At 46.1% G+C, this 14,244-nt stretch overlaps 1 protein-coding gene across 5 annotated transcripts in view; it reads right to left on the reverse strand.

Annotated features, from left to right (window-relative positions):
* Positions 1-14,244, reverse strand: part of DISP3 (dispatched RND transporter family member 3) — a 72,817-nt gene that overhangs the window by 21,411 nt on the left and 37,162 nt on the right. For all 5 annotated transcript variants that reach the window (XM_070603380.1, XM_070603371.1, XM_070603366.1 and 2 more), the window contains exons 2-3: positions 9,146-10,247; positions 8,003-8,222 (exon numbers count right to left, since the gene is read on the reverse strand). In XM_070603380.1, coding sequence (XP_070459481.1) covers positions 8,003-8,222; positions 9,146-10,247 — 1,322 coding nt within the window. The remainder of the gene's footprint in view (positions 1-8,002; positions 8,223-9,145; positions 10,248-14,244) is intronic.

The raw sequence follows: 14,244 nt of genomic DNA on the forward strand, positions 1-14,244 counted from the left end.
GATTTGTAACATTATATAAAAATAAAATGTATGACAACAATAGCATAAAGACCAGGAGGAAAGAAATGGTAGCGTACCAGTGTAAGGACCGTATACTACACATGAAGACATATAACATCATCTGAGGGTACACTGTGATAATTTAAAGTATACCACAAACCCTAAAGCCACCACTAAAATAAATAAAGAGTTATAGCTAAAAAAAACTAACAAAGGAAAGAAAATGGAATAATAAAAAATACTCAATTAGTCCAAATGAAGGCAAAAGAGAGGAAAAGGGGAACAAAGGATATATGGGACAAATAGAAAAAAATAAGATAGACTTAAATCTAGCCGTATTAATAATTGCATTAACTGTAAATGGCCTAATTACTCCAATTAAAAAGCAAAGACAGTTAGACTGGACAAAAAAAAAAAAATCAAGAGCCAGTTGCCTACAAGAAATTCATTTTAAATATAGACACAAATAGATTAAAAGCAAAAGGATAGAAAAAGATATACCATGTTAACACGAATAAAAGCAAGTTGGAGTGGTTATACTAATAAGAAATGAAGTAAATTTCAGAGCAAAGAATATTACTAGGAATAAAGAAGAGAATTTCAAAATGATACAGGGGTCAATTCATCAAGAGTATACAACAATCCTAAATGTTTTTGTACCTATAATAGAGCTTTAAAATACATGAAGCAGGGGCTGGCCCTGTGGCCGAGTGGTTAAGTTCGCGTGCTCTGCTGCTGGCGGCCCAGTGTTTCGTCGGTTCGAACCCTGGGCACGGACATGGTACCACTCATCAAGCCACGCTGAGGTGGCATCCCACATGCCACAACTAGAAGGACCCACAACTAAGAATATACAACTATGTACCTGGGGGCTTTGGGGAGAAAAGGGAAAAAAATAAAATCTTTAAAAAATACATATATATATATATATGAAGCAAAAACTGATAGAAATGAAAAAAGAAATAGGTCCACAATTATAACTGGACATTTCAAAATTCCTTTCTCACCAATTGCTAGAACAATTAGACAGAAAATCAGTAAGGATAAAGAAGACTTGAAAAACACAATCAACCAACTTGACCAAACTGACATTTACAGAACGCCCCACCCAACAACAGTAGAATACACATTCTTTTCAAGTGCACAGGGAACATTTAGCAAGACATACCATATTCTGGACCATAAAACAAGACTCAATACATTTAAAAGGACTTAAGTCATATAAAAGATGTTCTCTGACTACAACGGAATTAAATAAAAAATCAGCCACAAAATGATATCCCAAATATTTGGAAATTAAATAACATATGGGTCAAAAAGAGATCAAAAGGGAAAATAGAAAGTAATTTGAATTGAATGAAAATGAAAACACAACATATAAAAATTTGTGTGGGATGTGCTGTAACAGTACTTAAAGGGAATTTTATAGCAATAAACGCCTATATTAGAAAAGAAGAAAGGCTGCAAATCAAGGACCTCAGCTTCTACTTCTAGGAAGTAGCACAAGAGACAATCACACGTAGAGTAAGCAGAAGAAAGGAAATAATAAAGATCAGAGCAGAAATCAATGAAATAGAAAACAGAAAAACAATAGAGAAAAATCAATGAGATCAAAAGCTAGTTCTTTGAGGAAATCAATAAAATTGATAAACCTTTAGCCAGCCTGATCATGAAAAAGAGAATACACACATGAAAGAGGTGACATCACTACAGTTTCTACAAATATTAAAAAGATAGTAAGGGAATATTATGAATCACTTTATACCAACAAATTTGACAATGGACAAATTTCATGAAAGATTCAAACTACCAAAGGTCATGCAAGAAGAAATAGATAACTTTAATAGCCCTACATATGTGTGTGTGTGTGTGTGTGTGTGTGTGTGTGTGTATTCTTAATTTAATGTGTTGTTCTACCTTCCCATAAAGAAAACTCCAGACTCAGTTTCATTCATGAATTCTATCAAACATCTAAGGAAGAAATAATACCAGTTTTATGCAAACTCTCCAGAACTGAAGAGATGAGAATACTTCCCAACTCATTCTATAATACCAGAATTACCCTGATACCAACATCAGACAAATACATTACAAGAAAACTATAGCCTAATGGCTATCCTGAACATATTGTGCCCATGAACACAGAATATAAACAGAATCTAACACTATATAAAAAGGAAACTATATCACAACCAAGGTAGTGGTTTAGTCCAGGAATGCAAGGTTAGTTTAACACTAACAACTCAAACAATGTAACTGGTCACATGAAACTAAAAAGAAAAACTGCATGAATTCTCTGTAGATACAGAAAAAAATATTTGCAAAGTCCAATATTCATTGCTAATTTTTAAAAAACTATCAGCAAATTAGCAATAGAAGGGAACTTCCTTAATCTGACAAAGGACATCTATAAAAAAAAAAAACCTACATACTTTGGTTAGGAATAAGACAAGGATGTTCACTCTCATCACTTTTATTCAACATTGTACCAGAGGTTCTAGCCAGTGTAATCAGGCAAGAAAAAGAAATAAAAGCCTTCCAAACTGGAAAGGAAGAAATAAACTGTCTTCTTTAGCAGAAGACATGATTAACTATGTAGAAAGTCCAACGGAATCTACCAAAAAACTTCTAGAACTAATAAGGGAGTTAGCGAGGTTACAGGATACAAAATCAATTCTATTTCTATATACTAGCAACTAATAAGCGGAAATTGAAATTTAAGAATAATGTCATGTACAAGTGCATAAAAATATGAAATAGGGATGCATCTGACATAGTCAGATGTACTATGTTCGTGGGTCAGAAGACTCAATATTGTTAAGATGTCAGTTCTCCCCAAATTGATCTATGGATCCCACACAATCATAATCAAGATCCTAGCAGAGCTTTTTTTTTTTGGAGAAACAGACAAATTTTAAAATTCATATGGAAATGCAAAGGACTTAGAATAACTAAAACAACTTTGAAAAAGAACAAAGTTGGAGGACTAACAGTTGGACAAGACACAGTATAAAGCAACTGCAATCAAGACAGCGTAGTATTGTCTTGTGCAAATAAAGAAACAGATTGATGGAACAGAATAGAGAGTCCAGAAATAGACCCACACATAGATGGACAATAGATTTTTGTTCTATGGGCAAAGTAAATTCAGTGGAGAACGAATAATGTTTTCAACAAATGATACTGGAATAGACATAAAAAATCTGAATAGACAGTTCACCAGAGAAGATAAATGGATATCAAATAAGTACATAAAAAGATGCTCAACATCACTAATAACTAGGAAAATGCAAATTAAAATCATAATGAGATACCACTACGTGTCTATTAGAATGGCTAAAACTTTTTAAACTGACCAGACCAAGCATTAGGGAGGATGTGGAAGAATTGGAATTCTCATACACTGCTGGTGGGAATGCATAATGGGACAACCAATTCAGAAAACAGTTTGGCAGTTTCTCCAAAAGTTAAATACACATCTCACGTAGGATCCATTCATTCCACTCCTAGGTATTTATCTAAGACAAATCAAAGTATACATCCACACAAAGGCTTGTACATCAATGTTCACAGCAGCTTTACCTGCAATGGTCAATCCTGGAAATAGCCCAAATATCCCTCAGCAGGTAAGTGGATGAACAAAATGTGTCATTTCCATACACTGGAATACTACTCAGCATTTAAAAAGAATAAACTATCAATACACAGATATAAGTCAAAATAATTAGCCTGAGTGAATGAGTTCAATCAAAAGAGTCATAGTATATGATGCCATGGATATAAAACTAGAAAACAAAAACCAATATCCAGTGATAGAAAACAGAAAGTGGTGCCTGGGGTGGGGGTGGGACAGCAAGAAGAGAAAGGATGGAGCGGTTACCAGGGGACATGAGGAAAGTGTTGAGGGTGATGGATGTGTTCACTATCTTGATCGCGGTGAAGGTTTTATGGTGTATACATGTGTCAAAACTAATCACACTGTAAACTCGTAAGTCTACTCAGTTGGTTGTACATCAATTATACCTCAATAAAGCTGTTTAAAAAACCAAACAGGACATTTAGAAACCAAGTAGAAAATACATCTGGATGACCTCCTTTGTTGAGTTAAATGGTTAATTGATCTTTCATTAGAGGAGAAAATGGAAAGTTCAAGCAATTGTGCATTCATTCATTCACTCATTTGTACAGCATGTACAGAGCACCTTCTAGGTTCTAGGTCCTGTCTTAGCTGCTGGCTATAAAAGGACACAGGCCCAAATTTTCACTCTTAGGTATAAAGGAACAGCTTCTGGAAGACCAGTATTCCTGCCCAGAACTACTAAAAAGACAGATAAAATTCAGAAGTCACCTGTTTGATGACAGTAGAGAGTTCCTGAAGCAATCAGAACCAGAGGGCTAAGACTCCAGAAAGGGAAGAACCTAGGAAAGGTAAGCTGCCCTCCTATAGCCATTTTTACCCTGGAGGCATTTGCTGATTCTGTACACAGGCAGAAGGCTGAAAATCTAGGCTGGGAGTCAGATAAACTGGCAGAACCTCAGGTAGAGACTTGCAGACCAGCACAACACATGGGAAGTTTCCCCTTAGCACTTTCGCTGAATACTGGAGCTGTGTGGGGCATGAGGCTAAAAATCTAAAGCAGAAAGCCTCTGAAAAAGCCCGAGTGAATTTTTTTTAGCTGTTTTGAGACACAAAGATTAGAGTTTGGAACTTGTCAGGGGAAGGGGTTCTTCAGAAGACACCAGGTTCTCAGTTGAAAATCCTAGAGAACCAAGAGCAAACTAGAGGCAGGCTGAGACTTTTCAGGGCTGCAAACCAGCCTTGACTCAGGGTAACCACTGGCCGTTTAAGGTGATCAGCCACAACTCTTATCTGCCTAGTGGAGGGAAGGATAAACTTTCTCTGGAGGAAATCACATGATCTGGACCTCTATGTTTTTATACACAATGTTCATCACTCAATAAAAATTACCAGGCATACTCACAGGCAGAACCACATGACCAAAAACCAAATGAAAGGACAGACTACAGAAACAAATGCACAGGTTATCCCATATTGAAAGTTAGCTGATGAGAACTTTAAAAGAATTATAATTAATATGTTTAAGAACAGAGAGGATAATATGGTCAAAATAAATGAAATGATGAAGAATTTCACCAGGATTTAGATCAATAACAAAGATTCAAATGGAAATTCTCAACAGAAAAACACAACATCAACATTAAAATCTTAATAGGCATTAAATGGCAGGTTAGATACAACAGAAGACAGGATTCATGAAATGGCATATCTAAACCAAAACAAAGAAAGACAAAACAGAAAAGAGAAACCTAGAAAAGAGTACTGAAAACACCTGGGACTCATGAAAAGATCCAACATTTGTATGATTTGTATAATTAGAATCCTAAAAGGAAAAGGGACAGAAAAGGAGGTAGAAACAATATTTGAAGAGATAATAATTCCTAAATTATTCCTAAATTCCTAAAACCAATGAAAGTGTTTAACTCATGGATTCAAGAAGTTCTGTGCACCCCAAGCAGAACAAATACAAAGAAAACCCCACCAACATAAATCATAGTAAGACTGGTGAAACCAAAGACAAAGAGAAATGTTCAAAGCATCCAGAAAAACAAAAGACAATTGTTCAGAGGAACAACAAAAGATTTTCCCCTGATTTTTCCACAAAAATGATGGAAGTCAGAACACAATGGATTGACATCTTTATTAAAAGAAAATAACTGTCAATTTATAATTCAATACCAGCAGAAATAGTCTTCAAAAAGGAAAGTAAAATAAGGATGTTTTCTAGGCAAACAAAACAGAATTTATCACCAGCAAATCTGCACTAAAAAAACACTAAAGAGAGTCCTTCAGATACAAGGAAAATGATCCCTGAGGGAAACAAGAAATTGTAGAAAATAATGAAGAGCAAGAGGAAAGATGAATATATGAGCAAATATAGATGGATATGGACTCAGTAAAATAATAATGTAATGTCTTATGGGGTTTAAAATGTATATAGAATGAAAACACAGGCAACAAAATGCAAAAGGCCGAAGGTGCAAAAATGCAATAAACGTGTCCTAAGATTCTAGTATTATCAAGGATGTAGTAAAAGTGATAATTTGTATTATTCTGTAATAAGTCAAGGTGCATGTTGCCATCTCTTGGGTAACCAATAATAGAATAATAAAAAAGATTTTATTAATCCAAAAGAAGGTACTAAAGTCAAGTCTGCTTGTCACCACTCCCATGAAGCTCTGAGGGGAGAGGGGCTTTTTTATCCGGGAGTTTTGCCTCAGCAGCTGAACATATTAGGGAGAGGTAATTGTTGGTAGCAGAAACCCTGAGGATCCTTCTACAGCCAGCCCCTTCCGGCTTGCCCACACAGCCAGTACCTTTCCCTGAGGCACCTCCATCCATCCATCCATCCAACCATCCATTCAGTCCCCAGACAAAGCCCTACTAACGGGTTCCTGGCATGTGCTGGAGGCTAGGCTGACAGAAATGAACCAGAAGCAATCCCAGTCCTCAGCAAACTCACACTCTTTCGGGACATAATTAAACTAGATCTTCCTCAAACTTTAATGTGCGAACAAATCACCAGAAATCCTGTAGGTCTGGGAAAGCCCTTGAGATTCGGCATTTCTAACAAGACCCCAGGACTGCACTTTGAGTGACAAAGAATTCAACAATTAAAATACAGAGTGACAAGCGCTATGAGGAAATTGCAGCTCAGAGAGGTGAAACGGCTCACTGAAACTCCCACTGCGAAGTGGAGGAACTGGGATCTGACCCCAGATATATCTAACTCCAAATCCTGTGTATGCGGTTTCCTGCCTCCCTTAGTGAGAAGGAAGGGGACTGTGGAAGTGGGTAGGGTGGGCATCTAATCCAGCCTCGGGGAAAAGCCACCCACGTTGCATCTTAGTGGACAAATAGGAGTTTGTCTGGCAAAGAAGCAGGGCTGGGAGAAGGCTCCGACCACAGCACCAGGCGGAAAAACACAAAGGATGAGGGTTCTGGATTAGAAAGCCTGGCTTCCAACCTCGTTCCACCACTTGTGAGCTTTATAATTTTGGATAATTTAGTTAAGCCTCAGTTTCCTCTACTGTAAAATGGAGATCATTATAATAGCACCTCCCTCATTGGGTTGATGTGAGAATTAAATGAGATCCTGTATAAAGGGCTTAGAACAGTGCATGGCACACAGTAAGCCCTCCATAAATGTTAGCTCTGATTACTGCAGCAGTTGCTCGATATAACGGATGAGTAATGGAAGGAATGAGGGTATTCAGGCAGAATGATTCGTCTTGCACCCGGGGCTGGCCTCGGCAGCCTGGTCAGGGCAGGAGACTGAAAGGCACTGAAATTATTCCCCAGCAGGACTGACAGATGAACTACCTTGCCCTTTCCTCGGGAGGATGGGTCCAGTTGTGTTCTTAGACGCGCATCCCAAGGCTTGGATGACAACCAAGCACCCACAGCCCCACATCACTTTCACATCTCACAGCTCATTTCCTCCTAGTGACTGCAGAAGGGTGGCAAGACCCATTGCCACTTTTTCTGTAGGGAAACTGAGGCCCAGAGAAGTCAAGTGACTTGCCAACTATCCCCCTGGGTATCAGAGGCAGAGAGGAACTCCTTACTCCCTGGTCAATACTCTTTCCAGAAAGCCATTTAGTACTATCTCAGGAGAAAATCGATACCCAAGACCTCCAGGGCAAGAGTTCTGGGATTTCCTACGCCCTCCAAAGCTGTCATATTCACTAACCATTAGCACTGATCAAGAAAAGAGGTCTTTCACCTGTCAGAGTGACAGCAAGGAGGTATCCGGCTCTGCCCCCGATTGGGGAAGAAAGACTTCCTAGGGAAGAGGTTTCAGGAAAGGGGATCTGGGATTTATAAGAAAGAAGCACCTGGAAACCAATTCTCTACGCTAATACAGCCCTTTCCTGGTACACACAAGAGCAGGCACATACTGGGTGTGGCTGGACCTCCTACCTAGTAGACTGCTTGGCCAGCATGGCCACATAGGTAACCACGAAGCTCTGAAACTTGGCCCGCTGCTCCTCCCAGCGATCGTCCACCGAGTAGTAGTTGGGCAGAGGTGCTCCAAACAGGATCTCGCTGCGCAGGAGGGAGCTCTTGAGGTTTTCTGCGGAGAGGCCCTCGTCCACGTACCAGTAGAACTCAGGGTGAGTCATGGCCAGCTCAAGGGAGCCTGTAGGGGTGGAGGCCCAAGGACGCAGCAGCTCAGCCCCCACCAGCCCTCCACCAACGTCATCCCGCCCTCTCACCACCTCACCTCCTTTCTAAGGAGCTGGGAAAGTCCCCCTCGGGCTGCCTCCAACTGTCCCTAACAGGACAGAGGGACGGTTTAGAGAATTCACAGCCGCCCAAGAGGAGCAGGCCCCCAGATCTGCTCAGGCGGCTCCCACTAAGTTCACATTTCCATTTCAGCTTGAACGTCACCTAATGCAAAGGCTCAGTCACCGCAGTCCTGTAACTCCACCTTCCCCTTCCAGTCCCTCCTCCATCTACCTGGAACGCTGCCCACATCCCCTTTAAAAAGCAAGCCTAAGCCCCGCCCCTACAACCATCCCTGGCCCCGCCCTATCCTTCCTCAAGTCCCACCCCTAACCTACCTCAAACTAACCCCACCTTGGTCTTCCTTCGATCTCAGCCTCTCCCCTATCTTCCTCTGACCAGATGCCCAGTTCTCTGTAACCACACCCTGGCTTCTCTCTAAAAAACCTCAAGCCCAAGCCCCAGCCCAGGCTTTCTCTAACTCTGGCCACAGCATAATTGCCAGCCTCCCTCAATCCAAGCGTGCGCCCAAACCTCCTTCCCTGCCTCCCTTGGTCCCATCTCAGTCAACCCTCCACCTAGCCCTCCCTCACACGGCCCCCAGGCCTGCCCGGCACTCATCTCCCAGCCTGACTCCGGCTCACAGCCAAGCCCCACTCCGTCCTCCTACAAGGCTCTGAAGTCCTGACCCCACCAGGCCCCGCCCCAGCTCATTCAGGACCCTCCCCTTGCAAGCCCCACCCACCCTCAGCCTCCGTCCCTTACAAGTCCCACCCCCAGCTCCTTCAGGCCCCGCCCTCTACAGGACAGGCCCCAGCCACACCCAAGGCTGCTCACCCCGGATGTCGGCCAAGTCCTGGCCCATGCCGTCGTAGTAGATCTTGCCGCCCCTCTCAGTGGGGAAGAAGTAGGTCATGAGCGAGCTGGGAGGGGAGCAGTAGGAGTAGGAGCCGAGCGGCAGGTCCTTGAGCACTTCATGGGGCTTCCAGCAGAATTCCCGGAAGCCCGGGTGGTCCATGATCTTGCGCTCAATCTCGTGGATTGTCACCAGCCGCTCACTGGTGAAAATGTTGCGTTCCGCGTCGCCACGTGCTAGGAAGATGAGCTCGATGCGCCAGTGCGCATGCGTCTGGGTGTTGGCGCTCACGTAAGAGCGAGAGTACTCCCAACGCGAGGCGCCCCGGCGGGCACGGCTCTGATTGGCCGCGGCCGCCATGGGGGGCGGGTCGCTGGGTTGGCGGCGCCCAGTCTCGTCCAGCCCCTGGTTCCTCGGGGCTTCACTCTGGTTGGCTGCCAGATCTGCCAGGGGCGGGGTCTCGCGCCGAAGACGCCCGCTCCGATTGGCTACTGGCTTCTGGGAGACAGAGGTGTCCCACGACAGGCCGGGGCCACGCCCCAGGGCCACAGGGACCGCGTGGGGTGCCCTGGCTGCGGGTCTCGAGCGGTTGCCGAGATGCAGCTGCTGCAACTGCTCTGAGATGAGGCGCTGGAGCGTCTCAGAGGTGAAGTCAGCCAAGTCGCGCCGGTTGCGCCCCCAGGACCCAAACTGGGACTTGAGTGCCAGCGCGAGCGCGTCGAAACGCTGGGAGGCCTCGTGGTTGCGGATCTCAAAGGCATTGTAGGAGATGTCAATGTCCAGCGGCGGATAGTAGAGGAACATGAAGGCTGACAGGGCCATGGGGATGCTGCAGCCCAGGAAGAGCACCAGCCCAGCACAGCACGGATTGGTGAAGGCCCAACCCAGGGTACTCCAGAAGCCCGAGGCTGGGGGCCGGGAGGGCAAGGTCCAGTGCCGCCAGCAACACTGCCCCCCTGCCCCAGCTTGGGGCCCCAGCTTCTGGGCCCTCCTGAAGGCCTCACCCGTTGCTTCCTCCTCCTCTTCCTGTTCCTCGTCCAGCCACACATCCTGCAGCAAGGGGTCATCCTCCGAGTCCATAGCCTACAGGAGAGGGAGAGGGTTAGCAGGCTGGAGAGAGGGAGAGGACGGTGCCCTGTGGCTGCAGTCGCCCAGCCCTGGGTATGAACCCTGCCCACTCATAACCAAGTACAAATACTACAATGGAATTGCATCCCGCAGGCATTCAGCCCAACAGAATTCAACCACATGTGCACCAAGCAGAAAGAAAAATCCTCTTATTTGCCATCACCTCCCCCAACTAGATCATGGCTTTCAAGGTCTCAGAAAAAGAAAAATCTTAGCCCTTTTGCAAACAGAAGAGGTATTCCTCCCCATGTAAGGGATATTCAAGGGAAATTTTGGCTATGCATGATTTCCCAATTTTTGTTGCATTCTGATTTTAGAACTCACTGCCAATGTGAGGCGTAACTCCACTGCAATCACTTTTAAAGTACCTTACTATAAAGTACCTTACAGAAGTATCAGGGTGGGAGGGAAAGAACATGATCTTTGGAATCAGACGGACCCTGGTTTGGGTCCCGGTGGCGTGAACCTCTCTGAACCTCAGAGTCTTCATCTATAAAATAGAGGTAGCCATTCGTGCCTCACATGATTGTGGGGAGGGTCAAGGGTGGAAGCACTCTGCAGTCTGTATAGTACATTAGTTATTATCTGTCGCATAAGTAGATTTCTTTGCTCCCCTCTGGGGACTGTAATGTGCTCAGCCATGGCCCATGTGGCTGTGCCACAGCGGATGCCTGTCATAGCTCTCCTCAAGAAGTCTCCATAGTTCCCACCCCCTCTTTGGGATGCTGCAGCTGCAGCCACTGTTTGTCAGGCTCAGATCACTTAACATGCAGCTCCAGCAGCATGAGACCTTTGGGCACAGACAGGGGTCAGGCATCTGTCTCCCCAAGACATGGGCACGAGCAGCAGGAGGGCCTGGCAGGAAAAGGCAGGGCTGGGCAGCCCGAGGATTCCAGCAGGATGGCCCGAAGGCAAGAGGCCCCCAGGCATCCCCAGGCACGGCCTGTCCCCCTGTCCTGTCTGCCCTCTGTTTGGACAGAGAGAGACTCATTATCCAGTTAGACGCCAGGCAGAGAGAGGAGGAAGCTAATTATGCCAGAGTTGGCTAATTAATGCTGCCTTTCTTATTAACATTCTCTAGAGTGCTCCATTTCAATTAGACGATCTGTCCGGGAAGAGAGGGGCAGCCGTCAGCCCCGGGAAAGTGAGGAAGAGAGGGGAAGGGGAAGGAGGGAGACAGAGACAGAGACAGAGACAGAGACAGGAGGCAGGAGAGATGAGAGACAGAGACAGATGGAAAGAGGAGAAACAGAAGGGTGAGTGGGACTGGGTCCGGGCAGAGACAGGGATGCAAAGAGAGAAACGGAAAGAGTGAGCATGGGGCGCTGGCGGTGGGTGGGAGAGGAGGGGCCACAGCAGAAGACTTGAAAGGGACAGAGGCCTGGAAGAGGGGGGAACTGCTCTGTAATATGCGAGATTCTTGTCAATGAAATAATTAAACTCCGGTTTATGATGCCCTAAAGCGAGTCTGCCAAGGGGATGAAGGGACGCCAACTGCTCTGAGGCCCAATTTGTATTCGCAGAAACACCTGCGAGTGAACCAAAGGCGCCCAGACTCACCCCATCTCCAAAGGGCAAAACCAAGTTTGCACATGGAGGTGGGGGCCTGTGGGAGCCTCGCACAGTCCCAGCCACCTACCAGCAGGAGGAAGCCGATGGTAATACGGTGGAGGAGGCAGGAGCGACTTTTGAACTGTTTCTGGGGACCAAGTCCATCCAACCTGTCCCCAGCCTCCGCCTGCATCTCAGGGTGTAGTTTACAAAGCTTTGGAGTGTGAGGAGGTCAAAGGCCAGGATGCTGGGTCACAGCAGCACTGATTGGGTGATTTGGGGGCCCCTCTATCCCACTGCTACTCCACTAGGAACGCCACTCCCTTCCCCAGCTGTCCAAATCTAAAGCATCTTTCAAGGCCTTGCTCAAACGTCACCTCTGCCAAGAAGCCTTCCCAAATCTGACCGCCCCCCACCCCCAGCTGCTTGTCTAAGCTTCTTGCCATGCTTTGGGGATAAAAATTACTTACAGACAGAGAAGGTGAGGCAGTGTAGCAGAGTGTTAAGAGCTATGGCTTTGGAGGCAGACAGACTGGGGTGCCAATCCCAGCTGTATGATTTAGGGCAGGCGATATAAGCTTTCTGAGCCTTAGTCTTCCCATCTGCAAAATGGGCCTAAGAGCGCTCACCACAGAGGTTGTGAGAAAGATGATCTCACAGCAGGTTGCCCACAGTGCCTGGTAGGTATAAGAACTTGGGAAATGACAGGTACTGTTTTTTAGACTCTGCTTCTCCGTAAAGGCTGTGAACTCCTAAAAGACCCACATGCATTGTATTTGCCAAAGATGGCCTCAACAGTATCTCCCATCTCACATGCTTTTCTCACGATGGCACTTGGAGACTTCTCCCATCAAGAAGTAATGCCTGCATTCCTTCCCCGTGGATCCAGCTGGGCTGGTGACTGCAGCAGAAGTGGGGCTCTGTGACTGCGGAGGCTAGGTCGTAAAGGGAGATGCACCAGGTCTTCCACCTGGCTCTCTTGGGACACTCCTCCTTGGGACCCAGCCACCATGCTGTGAGGAAGCCCGGACTAACCCATGCAGAGAGACCACATGGAGGAGCTCCTGCCGACAACTCGGCTGACAGCCAGCATTAACCACTGGACACGTGTGAAGACGGATGATTCCCGCCCCCAGGTCATTGAGTAACCCCAGCCTTCAGGTCTTCATGCTGAGGCCCAGATACTGTGGAGTAGAGCTAAGCCACCGTCTCCTGTGTCTGTCCCAACCCACAGAGTCCATGAGCATAACACACTGGTTGTCATACATCACTAAGTCTTGGAATAGTTTGTTACAAGGCAATTGTAACTGGAACAAGGGCAATAGCGCCCATCCCATATGCATGACTCCATGGCCTGCAGGCAGCATTTGCTGGATTTAAGTGACCAGAAAATTGGGCACAGCCATTTTCCCTCCCAGTGAGAGCCCCGCAGCTGGGTGGACGTGAACTCCGAGGGATAAGAGACTTGGCTGTCATGTTCCCTGCTGGGTTCCTGTGGCCTAAAATACTCCTGGAGGGGGTCCGTGCTTAGCAGACGTTTATTGAATGAAGGGAGGAAAAGGACTCTCTGAAGAATCTGGGTTAGATTTTAGATAGAACTTTCCCACGGATAGAGACAGTCAGACACCACACGTACACGCGTGTGGCAGAGAGTACGGTTTCTTCTGCGGGGGGTGGGAAGGCCTGGAGAGTATGAAATGGACCAGCCCGAAGTGGACTTGACCCCGGCCCCATCCCCACCTTCTCAGGCCACCCCTGAAAAGAAAAGCTTCCATGTGGGAAATCTCACCAGACGCTGCCTCCAGCTTTCTGTGTGGCCCTGGGGATGTCCGGTCCACTCCTGGTCCTTGTCTCCCCCATCTGGCAGTGCGATGGTAAAGGCCCAGGTCCCACCAGTTGTGACACCCCCAGACTCTCTGAGAAGCCCTAGTCTGCAGGCCAAGGAGTGTGGGTGGAATCTGAGAGACGCCACCAAACCGAGGGAGGCCTGGCTAGTGAGTGGAGTCTGAAGTCAGTGCCTCAGGCAGCAACCACCTCTCCAGGCCCGTCCACAGGATGGGCAGCAAACTGCAAATTTGCTTTCCTTTCTCAAGTGGCAGGAATTGATTAGCTTGGTGAAGAGCTCCAGCTGCTCCTTGGAAGGGAGCTAAGGGTGGCTCCTTCGATACCTGTCTTTGGCCCAGACTAAGAGCCCAGAGTAGGACTGTGGTCACGGGGCACAGATCATGCTGTTATGATCCCCCATTAGGGCGGGCCCTTGGAGTGTGCTCCTGCTCAGCGAGCAACGGGCTCTCTGCCTTTCTCCATCTCTATCTCTGTGTCACACACACACACACGCACACACAGACACACACATAAACATACACACTCACAGGTGGTCAAAATTAAACTCTGTGCTTCC

The sequence above is a fragment of the Equus przewalskii genome, chromosome 2 (assembly GCF_037783145.1).
Source record: "Equus przewalskii isolate Varuska chromosome 2, EquPr2, whole genome shotgun sequence".
NCBI classification, from domain to species: Eukaryota; Metazoa; Chordata; class Mammalia; order Perissodactyla; family Equidae; genus Equus; species Equus przewalskii.